This window comes from Emydura macquarii, unplaced genomic scaffold, assembly GCF_026122565.2.
Source record: "Emydura macquarii macquarii isolate MOO-44397 ecotype Brisbane River unplaced genomic scaffold, CSIRO-AGI_Emac_v2 contig_2676, whole genome shotgun sequence".
Classification (NCBI taxonomy): domain Eukaryota; kingdom Metazoa; phylum Chordata; order Testudines; family Chelidae; genus Emydura; species Emydura macquarii.
In genome coordinates, this window is record NW_027132813.1 from 46,073,461 (window position 1) to 46,086,058 (window position 12,598).

At 42.1% G+C, this 12,598-nt stretch overlaps 1 protein-coding gene across 1 annotated transcript in view; it reads right to left on the reverse strand.

Annotated features, from left to right (window-relative positions):
• The window catches only part of PLCB4 (phospholipase C beta 4), a 318,726-nt gene that overhangs the window by 74,929 nt on the left and 231,199 nt on the right, over window positions 1-12,598 (reverse strand). Inside the window, exons 16-20 of the mRNA XM_067565311.1 lie at window positions 12,338-12,417; window positions 11,767-11,851; window positions 4,687-4,777; window positions 3,567-3,662; window positions 167-267 (exon numbers count right to left, since the gene is read on the reverse strand). Of these exons, the coding sequence (XP_067421412.1) occupies window positions 167-267; window positions 3,567-3,662; window positions 4,687-4,777; window positions 11,767-11,851; window positions 12,338-12,417 (453 nt within the window). The remainder of the gene's footprint in view (window positions 1-166; window positions 268-3,566; window positions 3,663-4,686; window positions 4,778-11,766; window positions 11,852-12,337; window positions 12,418-12,598) is intronic.

The window sequence follows — 12,598 nt, forward strand, 5'->3', positions numbered from 1 at the left end:
TGAATTTAAGTGTCAGAAGCTTTGCAAGAATTCCTGTGTGATTCATGCTGTACTTTCTCTTATAACGAACACATATTGTGATCCTTCCGCAAAATAAAAGGTTTTTCCCAGCCATCTCCAGGGAAAAAAACCTTCCAACAAAAATACATGTCAGAAGCAAGCCTACCTTTTTGACAATATTGGCAACAGCTTCTTTTTGACTCAAGTCATCTGCAGAAAGCTCAGTTCCAAATTTGAATTCTGGATGGGCTTCTTCTTCTTGGTCAGCTGCACAACAATGAAAAGGAAGGGAAATGTGTGTGAAAAACATAGCAGCAGGTATTTTTGTAGAACCAATTAAAAAAACATTAGACCAGTGTGAATTGGCTCATTTTCTAAAACACGTAAAAATAAGGAGGTGGCAAGATTTCCAACAAGTAGTGGGAGGTTAAAATAAGTCCCTCCGATTCCTTGGTTTACTAGCTTTTATCTAGTAAATACTAGTGTCCATTAAGTAAATACTGTAAGACAGTGTGTAAAAATAAATCTGTGGATCAGCTATAGATATTGACAGATAAGTTTATCATGTTCTTGGAAAACTCATGAATTTGTCATAGGAAAATGTAAAAATCATGGGCCTGGGATAACAAAAATGAAATGAAGCCAGGGCTCTTTAAATATAAATGCAAAAGTTTGGGTGCAACTACTTGAATTCTCATATGACTACACCCAGTCTCTTTCCTTTTATCCATTCCCTTTTATTCATGGATCTGTTTAATTTCTTTTTAAAGATTGTTAGTGGCTTCAAAGGAGCCAATATGGTCCCTTAAATACATTTTAAAAGATGACTAAATAGTGTGTACATATCTATTTAGATGTAAATAATAATTTAAAAGGATGTCTATCCAAGCCTCTAGGGGCCTTAACACGTAATTAATAATACAGTAAAATCCCAGCAGCATTACATTAATCATTTCAACAGGAACCCAGCCAACCACTTATAGAAAATCCTTTCCACCCCTTCGTCATCTAGGAAACCCCCTCACCCCACTTCAAAACTCTACTGACAGATGTCTTTTGCCGCACAGCTAGAAGGTCACCAGATCTGGGGTATTTCAGACTGAGTGAAGGAGCAAGTTCCAGACTCCTGACCACTCATGGAGAATGCCTGGACAATCAACCCTTCTCATTTATAGTGAAGGGGATCTGGCTCAGCTCAAGCACCTCACTGACTGCGGCTGTGGCCGTATGGCATGGGGACAGAGATGATCCCTCACGTAGGCCAGCCCTGGGACATTTAGGACTTTACAGGTGGTCATAATCCAACACCGTAAACTCAACCTAGAGACCAACAGGTAGCCAGTGCAGATCCTGGTCTTATAACCTCCCAGTAAGATGCCCCACTGAATATGTTAGCCACTGCGCTCTGCACTAGCTTCAATCTCCAAATGACTTGAAGGTGCAGCCTCATGTAGAGTGCATTGCAACAGCCTAATCATGAGGTAGCAAAAACATGGACAACAGAGAAAAGGTCTGCATCTGAAAGGAAAGGTTGCAGCCTCCTTGCCGGGTTCAGATGGGAAAAGTTGACTGAGACACTGACACACATCATTCAAGTTGGATGAGAGAGAGACATACAGTTGGGTGTCATCAGCACATTGAAGACAATGCACCCAATGCCTTGTTACTAACCCTCTTGCCAGCCCCCCATGCAGGTTGAACAGGCAAGGTGACGGAATGGCACCCTGCAGCATCCCATTTTTGAGAGCTTTGAGAAGAGGAGTAATTGCCCACAATTACCCATTTAGATCTCTCAAAGAGAAAGGAATGGAACCAGTGAAGAACAGCTGCATTGACTCACACCAGTGTCCATAGGCAAATCAACAATCCCTTGTGATCTATGGTATTGAAGACAGCCAATAGGTCTAATAATACCAGCATGGACACCTGGTTTTCATCTATCACTAGGAGGAGGCCACTGACAAGCATGACCAATGCAGTCTCTTAGTCAAAGCTAGCTCTATACCCAGATTGACAGGGGTCAAGGAGATCAGCGGCATCCAGATATTGTGAGAGTTGTCTTACTACAACCTTCTCCTCTATCTAGCCCAAAGAGGGAAGAGAAGATTCAATACTCATCAATGATTAGATTGCCAGCATCAAGCAATAAACACATGACCAAAGGCTGTGCTATTGCTTCCTTCAAAGGAATGGTTTGCCCTCTCTAAGAGAGGCATTGACAATCCCATAAGCAATGGACCCAGTATTTCCCCACTGGCCTTTGCCGGCCAGGAATGACATGGATACAAAGCACTTCCTGACTGCACTGGCAACATTCTGTATGTGTGAAGAGAGATATTAACACACAGATGGACAAATTCAAACCAATACATTTGAAAAGATTGGTGTTCAGTACATGGGAGAAATAGCTTTTTTCATAGTGCTTATAAATCAATTGAAAAATTAAACTAGCAGTTTCAAGAGCTATTGGCAGGATTTTCTGCACACAAAATATCATTTACATGAGGAAGAAATACAAATCAGCTTTCATTATAATATAAAAATATTGCAGATCCTAGTCTACCATTTCTATTTTCCCCTGTTTAGAGATGGTGTTTAATCCACTGACCCACCATTTTAGCTCAAGGTACCCCATTTGGACAATTCCCGATATCACTTCCAGGTGGTGTACTAGGTAGCAAGAATAAGATTCAAACATAGTCAATGCCTATCTCATAACGGATCTAACAGTCCATCCTCCTGGTTTTGACATTCCACACCATCTATGGGTAAAGCTTCAGATGGAGAGTGATCAGATGTGCCTCTAGCGGCTATAAGTGGGGCCTTTGTGACTACCCCTTTTGCCAGTAGGCCAGTTAGAAGATATAGGCCACACGCCTGCAGGGTGTGCTCATTGGCAAGGGCTCCTTGGTTCCCTCATGGATTTTGTACAATGCTCTTCCCTCAACTATCGAATGGTTAAGACACTTAGACTAACACGCCTAACTTGACTGTTTATGTAGCTGCAACTGCAATACATACATCTTCACAACTTCATTCTGCTTTTCTTTTTCTGCACCTCTCTTAATCTCTGCTTCTCTTTGGTGTATTTTTGCTTTTTGTATTATCCTATCCCTTCATACAACCTTCTCCTATATATCTCAAAGGGCTATCCCTGAGATATTCACAAAGAAAGAAATTAACAAAATAAATGGGATCAACAGCAGAACCGTATTTTAAGGGCAGCACAGCAGGTGCAATGAAAGATGAGACATGAAAGGGTTAATGCAACTTCTTTTTATTATGGCCTAACTTGCTTAGTAACATTTTCATGTATTTAATTGGACATGTGCTTCAAGTTCACAGAGTCACTGTTTAAAATCTAAACAAATAAACTTACTTATGAGTTTATGTTGCCAGTCAGAAGTCTATAAAGGCAGTGCTTGTGAGGATATGCCAGGATAAAGGGACGCAGTTATATTAAAAAGGCTTATATTGAGGTTCAGTAGCAAACGTCTTTTTGTGCTCCTCCCTCCTTTTCCAACATGCAAGCAATGCCTGAGAAGCATCACTTATAAAATCCTTACCGCTTTCTATTTCTTCTTCATTGTCATCCTCTAGGATATTTACAGGAGCAGCTGTTTCCCCAGCCTCCATCATACTTTTCAGTGCCTCAAGCTGTTCTATTTAAAACATTAAAAAAACACAGAGAAAAGAAAAGTTAGTCATGTAATGAACAGTTCTTATTCAAAATTAAATATTTTAACTCAAAATACAAGAAGAAAACCCAAAATAATTAGGACCTGATTCTGACAGGTGCTTGAATTTAATGAGAGTTGTGGGTGCTCTGTACCAATTAGGCTCATATCTGCAGTCAGCAGCAAAGGTTTACAAAAGAACTTAAGAGACCCATTGTTGTTAGGGATAGTTTGATAAAACGGTTATTACCATTGCTGGATCAAAAAAAGAGCAATCAGTAAGGGTCTGATCCAAAGCCCAATGAAGTCAAGGGGAGTCTTTCCAGCAACTTCAAGAACTTTTGAATCAAACACATTACTCAGAACTTGCCCACGGCAGTAATAGATCGCTGATCACTTTCACAGCCTGATACTACATTCCATATTTGAATGGAAATTTTACTCAGTATAGTGCAGGACTGGGCTCTTACATTATTTCTGATTGGTGTATGTAAGCTGCACAGTATAAGCCCAATCCTACATCACTAAAGTCAATGGGAGTTTAAGCCACTGACTTCAATGGGAGAAGGTCCAAGGCCACCAGTATGGCCATAGTAGGAACAATGGCTATCCCAACATCATTATTCATGAGAGTATCAGGACTGGCAAGAAAAGAAGTCATTTGAAATTCCATTTCAGTTTTAGTTCACCTGGCAGATGTGGAAAACACAACAATGACAACACTCCCGCTCTACAACAGACTATCTGTGTTACATTTTAGCCTGGACAGCAATCAGATTGTGACCCAGGATTATGTTTCAAATTATACCTATTTATAATCTCTATACACTTGTACAGAGGACAAAACTGCCACTGAGATGAAACACAAGTGAAAACAAAATGTAATGTATAGAAATATACTGTATCATCTGCAAATATTGTTCATTTTGGAAAGTTTGGTAGAACATTGTTCAGTTTTCTAAAGTGTGTGCTTTTGTTTCAACGGAAAGGTTCAGTGAACTTTACTTACTTTTTTCCACTTCAGGTTTCAGTCTTTTGTTTTTTATGAGTATCTTTCTTTTGAGGTCATTAGGGGACGGTAAGGGTCTTCCTGGTTCAAGCTACAAAATGGAGAGATGGGCTTATTGAGAATGATTTGCAATGATCTCCTCATTTACTCTTTGACCACACATTTTGGGTTGGATTTTGACTTTAGGCACAGCCTGAGCAAGGGACACCGAGTAAGCAGCACCACAGAGGGGCTACCGTGCGGCCAGGGCAAGATGGAGACAGTGACATAAAGGTAGGACTTCCACTTCCTCTGAGGCCACCTCCCTCCCCACTAAATGGAAAACACGGGATCCCATTCCTCTCTGCCCATGGATGTTGATGGGATCATTTGGCCTGTAAACTGTAAAGTCCTTATTGTCTCATATTCCTGTAATGGGCCACACACAAAATGCTCTGAATAAATCAGAATAAAAACAACAGTTACATTAAAATACCAACAAAACGCAAGGACATTGAAAAAGTTATTCATTTCTTTTTTTCTTCTGCTCAGGATTTTATATTGCATCAATAGGATATTAAAAATAAAAGGTTCATATCACCTCTTTAAATATCTATATATGATCAGTTAAGGATGTCCCTCTTTTCGCTCTCTTTTCCATTCAGTATTAATCAGAATATTTTGAGGGACGATGTTTGAGAACTTTGTGATCTTAAATTTGTCACATTCTGAATTTAAAAGTACAGCTAATATGCAGTCATTTAATTTTGTTTACCTATATTAGTTTTATTTAATTGCTACTCTTGCCTCTTTTAGCAGAACATATTTAGATATCTATTATTTCCACCTCATGTTAAAGTTTGTTAAATTCTAAAAAAAAGTTCTCTCTTCATAGGAGAGAGAGAGACTGGTGTTATTATTTATCAAACCATCTGAAAACTAAACTCTGCTCTAATGTTGCCTCTCTGCCTGCTCATAACTTTCACAGGTGGCAGAATGGGTGTGCTGACCGACCACCATCCAAAAGAAAAAAACCTCAAAAATTAATCAGTAACAATAATAATACTTTACAGTTATATATCACTTATTGTTTGATGATCACAAAACATTTCACAAACATTAATTAACACAATGCAAGAGTGTGGCAGGAAAGTTTTACCATCTTCACTTTCCAGATGGAGACAAGGAGGCAAGAACAGGTTACATAGCTTTAAAATTAAAGCATTTATCATCTGGGCACTGTACAATAAATAGGGAAAGAGTTCCCGACCTGGAGAAATTACAATCTAAATAGAAAAGACACAGACTGGGAGGGGCAACAGAGGCAGAGAGAGCGATGAAGTGACGGAGGCAATGCCCCAGTTTAGTAGCATAGGCAGGACCAAAACCCAACTCTCTTAATTTCTAGTCCACTACCATACCCACAGGACCACACCACCTTAGCAGCAGTAGAGTTGAAGTCAGGAGACTAGAGTATCAACTCAGACATTGACTGGCTGTGTGATTTTGGGCTAGCTATTTAACCTCTGTTCCCTAATTTATGTCTCAATTTCCTAATCTTTTAAGTGTGGATAATACTATTTCCCAAGCTTATCTCCCAGCAGCGTTGTGAGATTCCAGCAACCAGTGCACAGTCCTGCAAAGATTTATCTATGCGAGCAGTCCTTAGCCAGGTGATGAGACTATTCCTGCCAGTAAGGGTTTGTAGGATCACTTCTTTGATGTTTGTGGAAAGCATCAAATGACAAATGCCATATATGTGCTAAGCATCATGGAATGACTTGCTCCATATTGGGAAGGGAGAGGAATAACCTCTGATGGCCATTCACTCTCCACTCTGAGGTGGGGAGTGTAGAGGACAGGATCCCCTGGTAAAAGCTCCAGCACATTGGCTGGAGACAAAAGAGTACAGATTTGGGTACTGCAGCTCCCTCCCATTAGGCCTGGGAAGGAAATGGGGGAAAGATCTGTTACCCAGCATCACGGCTGAAAAGGACTAGGGGTACATGAGGTAAAAGTGGAAGACATAGCCAGGGTTAGTAAGGGAGGCAGATCTGTTTAGAGTGGGTGGGGTGTTTAAAAAAAAAAAAAAAAAAAAAAGAATCAAGTCAGCTCTGTCACCGTGCAGGACCATGCTCTGGGAGAAGCCACTGTCAACGCATCATGCCTTGAAATCCAAACATAAGGAGAAGCGAACAAAGGTGGCAACAGTATGTGGAAAAAACAACAACTGGTGCAACATCCTTTCAAGCGAATATTCATTTTTCCATTATAATCATGTGAACTCAATCATTCAGTTCCAGCACAGCAATCATGTACAAAATCTCAACATGTGCAATGAGTATAAAATAAACTGTAGTTTATCAACTGTGACTAGCAGTGAATGTGTTTTAACTCCACTAGATGTCAGTACGAACAGGTTTTATCTATTTCCCTTACCTCTAAAATACCAGTCTGCAATTAAAAGCTCAGCTAGGGGAAGTACCTGCTTCTGTCAGTCTCCTGACTGTCCTGAATTTTCCTTCTAGAGACATTTAAGACAGCATACAAATACTCACAAAAGGCAAGTTTCAAACTTGCATCAGATGCCTTTTGAAAGTTTGCTTCACAAATGTATGTATGGAGGAGGCAAGGCGACAGAAAAGTGGAGATAAGAAAGAAAAACAAAACATAAAACAACGAGGAGCACTAAAAAGCAGAGGCTAGAACTGGATCCTGAAGCAGCAGTAGCGACAGAACTCCGGGAGTGGCAACATTTCTGTCTGGTCACAGGGCCACGAGTCACTTGTGAAAACTGCAGTTAGGCTGGGGAATATTATTGCCAGGCATCTGTCTCCTCTGCATACGCCTCCAAGAGTGGCAACAAGAGCTAGGGCCGGCCTTCAGGAAAATGGCACCCTGGGCGAACTTGTATTTTGGAGCCCCTGGCTCCCCTACCCCCATCACCCCTGGCATCCCACCCCCTCCATCACCCCTGGGCCCTGCTACCTCCCCCCAGTGCTTAATTTGTATTGAAAGAGGTACTGGGGCTCAGGCCCGACACAAATTAAGCACTGGCTTGGCAGCCAGAGAGAGGCAACTGCTGGCCAGGAGCCCAGCCCTCAAAGCAACCTCGCTGCCACCAGCAGCAACGCAGAAGTAAGGGTTGCATGATATATGGTGACCTGGTCAATCTCCCCACGCGTGTTGCGTAAGGGGAGGGCAGGACAGCAGCGCCTGGTGCTGCACAGCCCAGGTGGAGAAAGTGACCTGGATGCACAGAGAGCCTGGCATTGCTGCTCCCCATCCCCCGCAGCCCTCTAGGGGGCACGGAAGAACTTTGGGGGGCACTCTGGGTGTCACTGCTCGCCCCACCTGAATGTTACTCTGTGGGAAGAAAGCAGGGAGAAATCTGGGTGCCCCCCATGCCTTACTCTGGCGAATTTGGGGGGCAATAGCCTTCCCCACTCCCCCACACCCCGCCCATGCATGGCATGCCCCACTGACATGCACTGGCCTGGGTGTTCCCCTGACCACTGGCAGCAGGCACCTCTGCGCTGCGCACGGTGGCCCCTGACCACGGGGCCCTGGGCAGTCACCCACTCCTAAGGCTGTCCCGGTCTGTATGCATTCGTGCGCCCTAATTATCCCAGTCACATTTAAGAGAAGAGGGGAAAAAAACACAGCCCTGGAGATGATGGTATCACGAGGCAAGAGGGTCTAGTAGTCACAAGGGGCATCAGTGACTACAGCACAGTCGCAGGAAGGTGTGTCAAAGGACTCTCCTTCCTGCTGCCTTTCTTGGCAGTGTGGTGCAGCTGACAGCAGTTGCTCACCTCTGGCATTTGGTGGCTGCTGCTGGAGAGTTTGAATGAGTTGTGCAAAGAAGTGAGCAGGCCCTGGAAGAGCAAACCCTAGAAAACAGGAGGTCAGGCCCAGTTTGAATGCCGGTAGGACGTGCCTGTGAAGAAGGGCCTGGCTCTAGCATTTGCTGTGTTTCCTGGCTACATATGAGACTAAAATGTATGTGGATTTTAGTTCTCCTGACTGGTCCTGCTGTTGCTGCTTCTGCCCGGGAGCTCTTCACCCAATTCAGTTCCTAATGCAGCAGTGATGGTAGCCCACATTCCAAAGCGTGGCCTGGACCACGAAGCATGGTACAAGTCGCAGCTGAAGGTACTAGCCTCCTCCCAGTTAAGACCATAAACATGATCAATTACTTTGCATCTGTCATGTTCTTCTGTACCAAATATGAACTGGCTACAGAGCTTGCTTATACACACCAGATGTTTCATCATTAGATCCTTTAATGCTCTTTCAGGTAAGACGGAGGTTCATTTAAATAAGGTGTTTTACGCAATGCCTCCTAGTAGCTGAACAGTACATTACAGTTTAGCATTCCATTACATCTCCCCCTTTCAGTTCTACATTCCTACCATTTACAGTATTTACTCTCTCACACGGTCTTTGAAGTTCAGTACGTATCTGCCTGTTAAGTGTCTCTGAATCACACTCATTACATGATCCAAATGCGTAACGACTTGGACATCTGGCTGTCCATCACTTGCAAAGACTGGCTGTGTGGTCAGTTTGGAATCTTCTTGTTCTGCATCTGCCATCTGTAGAGTTTGCTCTGTTGCTAGTTCTTTCTGAGGAGCAGCCTGTAGATGTTGACGGTTTCTTTTGAACTCTCCACCGCCGGTCTCAATCACATGTGATATGGGTACTGAATTCTTCTTATTTATGACAGCTGAAGTTGTTTATCCTTTTTCTCCATCCATTTTTACATGAACATGGTTGCCAAGTTGTAGACCTGGCAGATCACTGACTGAGTGTTGTAAAAGTGTTCATAAGCTCTTGTAGCCTTTTTATCTGATTTGGCTACACGCTTCATGTCTGGCCACTTTGGAAACAGGTTCTTTTCCAAAGGTGGAACAGTAGTTCAGAGCTGTCTTCTGATCAGAAGGTGTGCTGGACTATATCCAGTAGCTGCTATTGGTGTGGATCTGTAACTCAGAATAGCAAGGAATGGATCTTCCTGCCGTAGGATTGTCTTAGTCTGTACAGCTCTCTCAGCCTCTCCATTTGCTTGTGGGTAATGCAGGGTGCTAGTAATATGATAAAAAAATCACATTTAGTTCAGAGTGACTTAAATTCTGCTGCAGTGAACTGTGGTCTGTTGCCCATCACTAGCTGTTCTGGAATAAGCAAAGTGAGCAAAAGTGCACTGCAGTTTCTCGATAACACTGACATGTTAGCTCTTTCAAGTACATTGTGCCTATAGACCTGGAAAAATAGACCACAACACCCAGGTAATGATGTCATCTGAATTTGCATAAATCTGCAGCTAGTCTCTTCCAAAGTCTCTCTGGTGCAGACGTTTATGCACTGTACACTCTTATAGTTGATTTGCACTGGATCAGCTGTCGGAAATCCAATATCACCAAATCCTGCATCAGGTTCTTCCACCTATCTCATTAGGCCCATCATGGCTGCCACGCTACAACTGAGAGATTTGTTGGTCTTTGATCACATGCACTCTGAATGCATAGCTTTTATCTTTGTTAGTTGTTTCTGTGGTGACCTGGCCTATGCCATTCAGAATACTTCCAGGGCTAGTCAGAGCTGTGTCAGCTGACTTCAGATCTGGGAAGGGTTGAAATCCCTTCTGAGATGACTGACATCAGCTCCTGTGTCAATTTTAAAGTCAATAGTCTTGCCATGAATATTCAGTTTCACTCTCTGGGAAGGTTCTAATGTCTAATGGATACCAGAAACAACGGCTCTTGTTTGTCTGTGATACGAGTCAACTCCCTGACTGCTGAGGTGTGGCAAACAGCTGCAAAATGTCCATATTTCATGCATTTCTTACACGCTGTGCCATTGGCTGGACATGCATCATCTCTTGAGATATGACTTTTTCCACACCTTTGCGCATGTAGGCTGGAATTGTCCCCTCTTAGCCTGGGAGCTCTCTCCTTGCCTCGGGGTTTTTATGACAATGGACTTTTAACACTCAAATGTCTGTTTGCAGTTTCTAAGCTGGCTTCGGATTTTTTACATTTGTCAAGTTTCTCTAGGTTTCACTAGTTCAGACTGTTTTGCTATTTAAATAGCTGAGGCTAGGGTTAAATCTCTCTTCAATTGTCGCTGCTGTGAAAGGTTTTGATCTGTTAACCCAATAACCAGCCTGTCTCTGGTATTTTGATGTTTTGCGTTCCCAAAATCATAGTTTTCAGCAAACGTATGCAGGACTCTTATAAAACATTCAACATTTTCCTGTGGTTCTTGAAGTCTCTCATGAAAACATTCTCTTTCATAAACCCACATTTCTCTGAGGTATGAAGTATGCATCAAACATAGCCAGAGCCCTTTCACGGTCATCTTTGTGATTTAAAGATTTAAAGATATGCTTTGCTTGCTTCCCCACAGCATAAATTAAAGAAGATACCTGCTTCCTGTCTGTCCATTGTGAAGGCTTTTGTCAAAGCTTAAGCTCTCTGGGGCATTGAAGAGTGGCATGTTGAGGAGATCCTGCAACTTTTGTTGCTTTGTTCCTACTGTTTCTGTTCTTCGTGTACTCCTGACACCATGTTCTTCTGTATCAGCTATGGACTGGCCACAGAGCTTGCTTATACACACCACATGTGTTTAGTATTCGATTCTGTAATGGTCTGCCAGGTATAGCAGAGGTTCCTTTAAATAAAGTTTTAGTACACAATGCCACCTAGCGGCTGAACAGCATAATACAGTTTGCATTCTATTGGAGCATCAAAGACTGGCAATTACAGAGAGACAGGGAGGGTGAGGTATTATCTTGTATTGAAAATCACAGGTCACAAGCAAAGGCACTACAAGTGGTCTCTTTTACATGGGAGGCAACCCTATTTGACTCAGCATGGGGACATGGCTCCCCAACCCTGTGCCAGAAGCCCTTCCCCAAGCCCTGTACAAAAGAAATTAAATGAGCCAGCTAAGCACAAGTTGGACACCCAAAACTTGGACATCCAAATGAAAAAATGTATGCCCAGAGATATATAAGCTTCCCCACTATGTATAATGCAACCCCAAGTTAATATACCTCTCAAATAAAATTAATACACAATTTTTAAAGATACATACTGGATGTGTATCTAGAGGTTGCTTCAAAAGGAGATCTCCAAAATAATCTTCACAGTATTTTGACATCTTGTACTGTTGGTATTTGCTGGAAAAAAGTGACATTAAAAAATTAACCAAGACTCTCCCTCAAATGCCTCCCCCCATCCCCGCAAGCCATCATCAACAGCAAAAAGTTAATCCCGAAGTAATACAAGTATTTCATACAATTTGCTGCCCACTTACAATAACATTATGAGACTTATAATACTTTTAGCTGTTTATAAAAACATAACGTAACTGAAAAGCCTGGATTTATTTAGACCAAAATAATGTGCTGATTAAATATCTTTCAGCTAATGTGGCCTTTCAAATGTAATTCACTGCTGCATCACAGCATTACTAAAAATCTAAAGCTTGACCTGTGCGTTAATGCAAACATCTCTGAATCTCTTCAAAGTGACTTCTAATCTAATTTATCTGCATAATCCTGTCACAGAATTTTCAAGTAAAGCTGAACTATTATGAGCCTTATCACAGGCATAATTGCACTTTCATTGTGCTATTGAAAATGGAAGATGAATATACTTGATACCTGCAGTGATTTTCAAATGAAAGAATGACAGGATACTCAGATGTAACAAATGCAGTTTCCTTAATGGCTTGAATCACATCCTTTAAAATGTTAAGAAAAGGTTAATGTTAAAACAGATCAAGCTGCAGTCATGAGTAAAAGTATTTTATAGTCACGGTGTGTTCTATAGGAAGCAAAGACAGACAGAACAAAGTACGTCTGTTTTATTTCTCCGTTTACTCCCACCCACTACTTGGACTCCAGGCTTGAAAAACTCCCTCC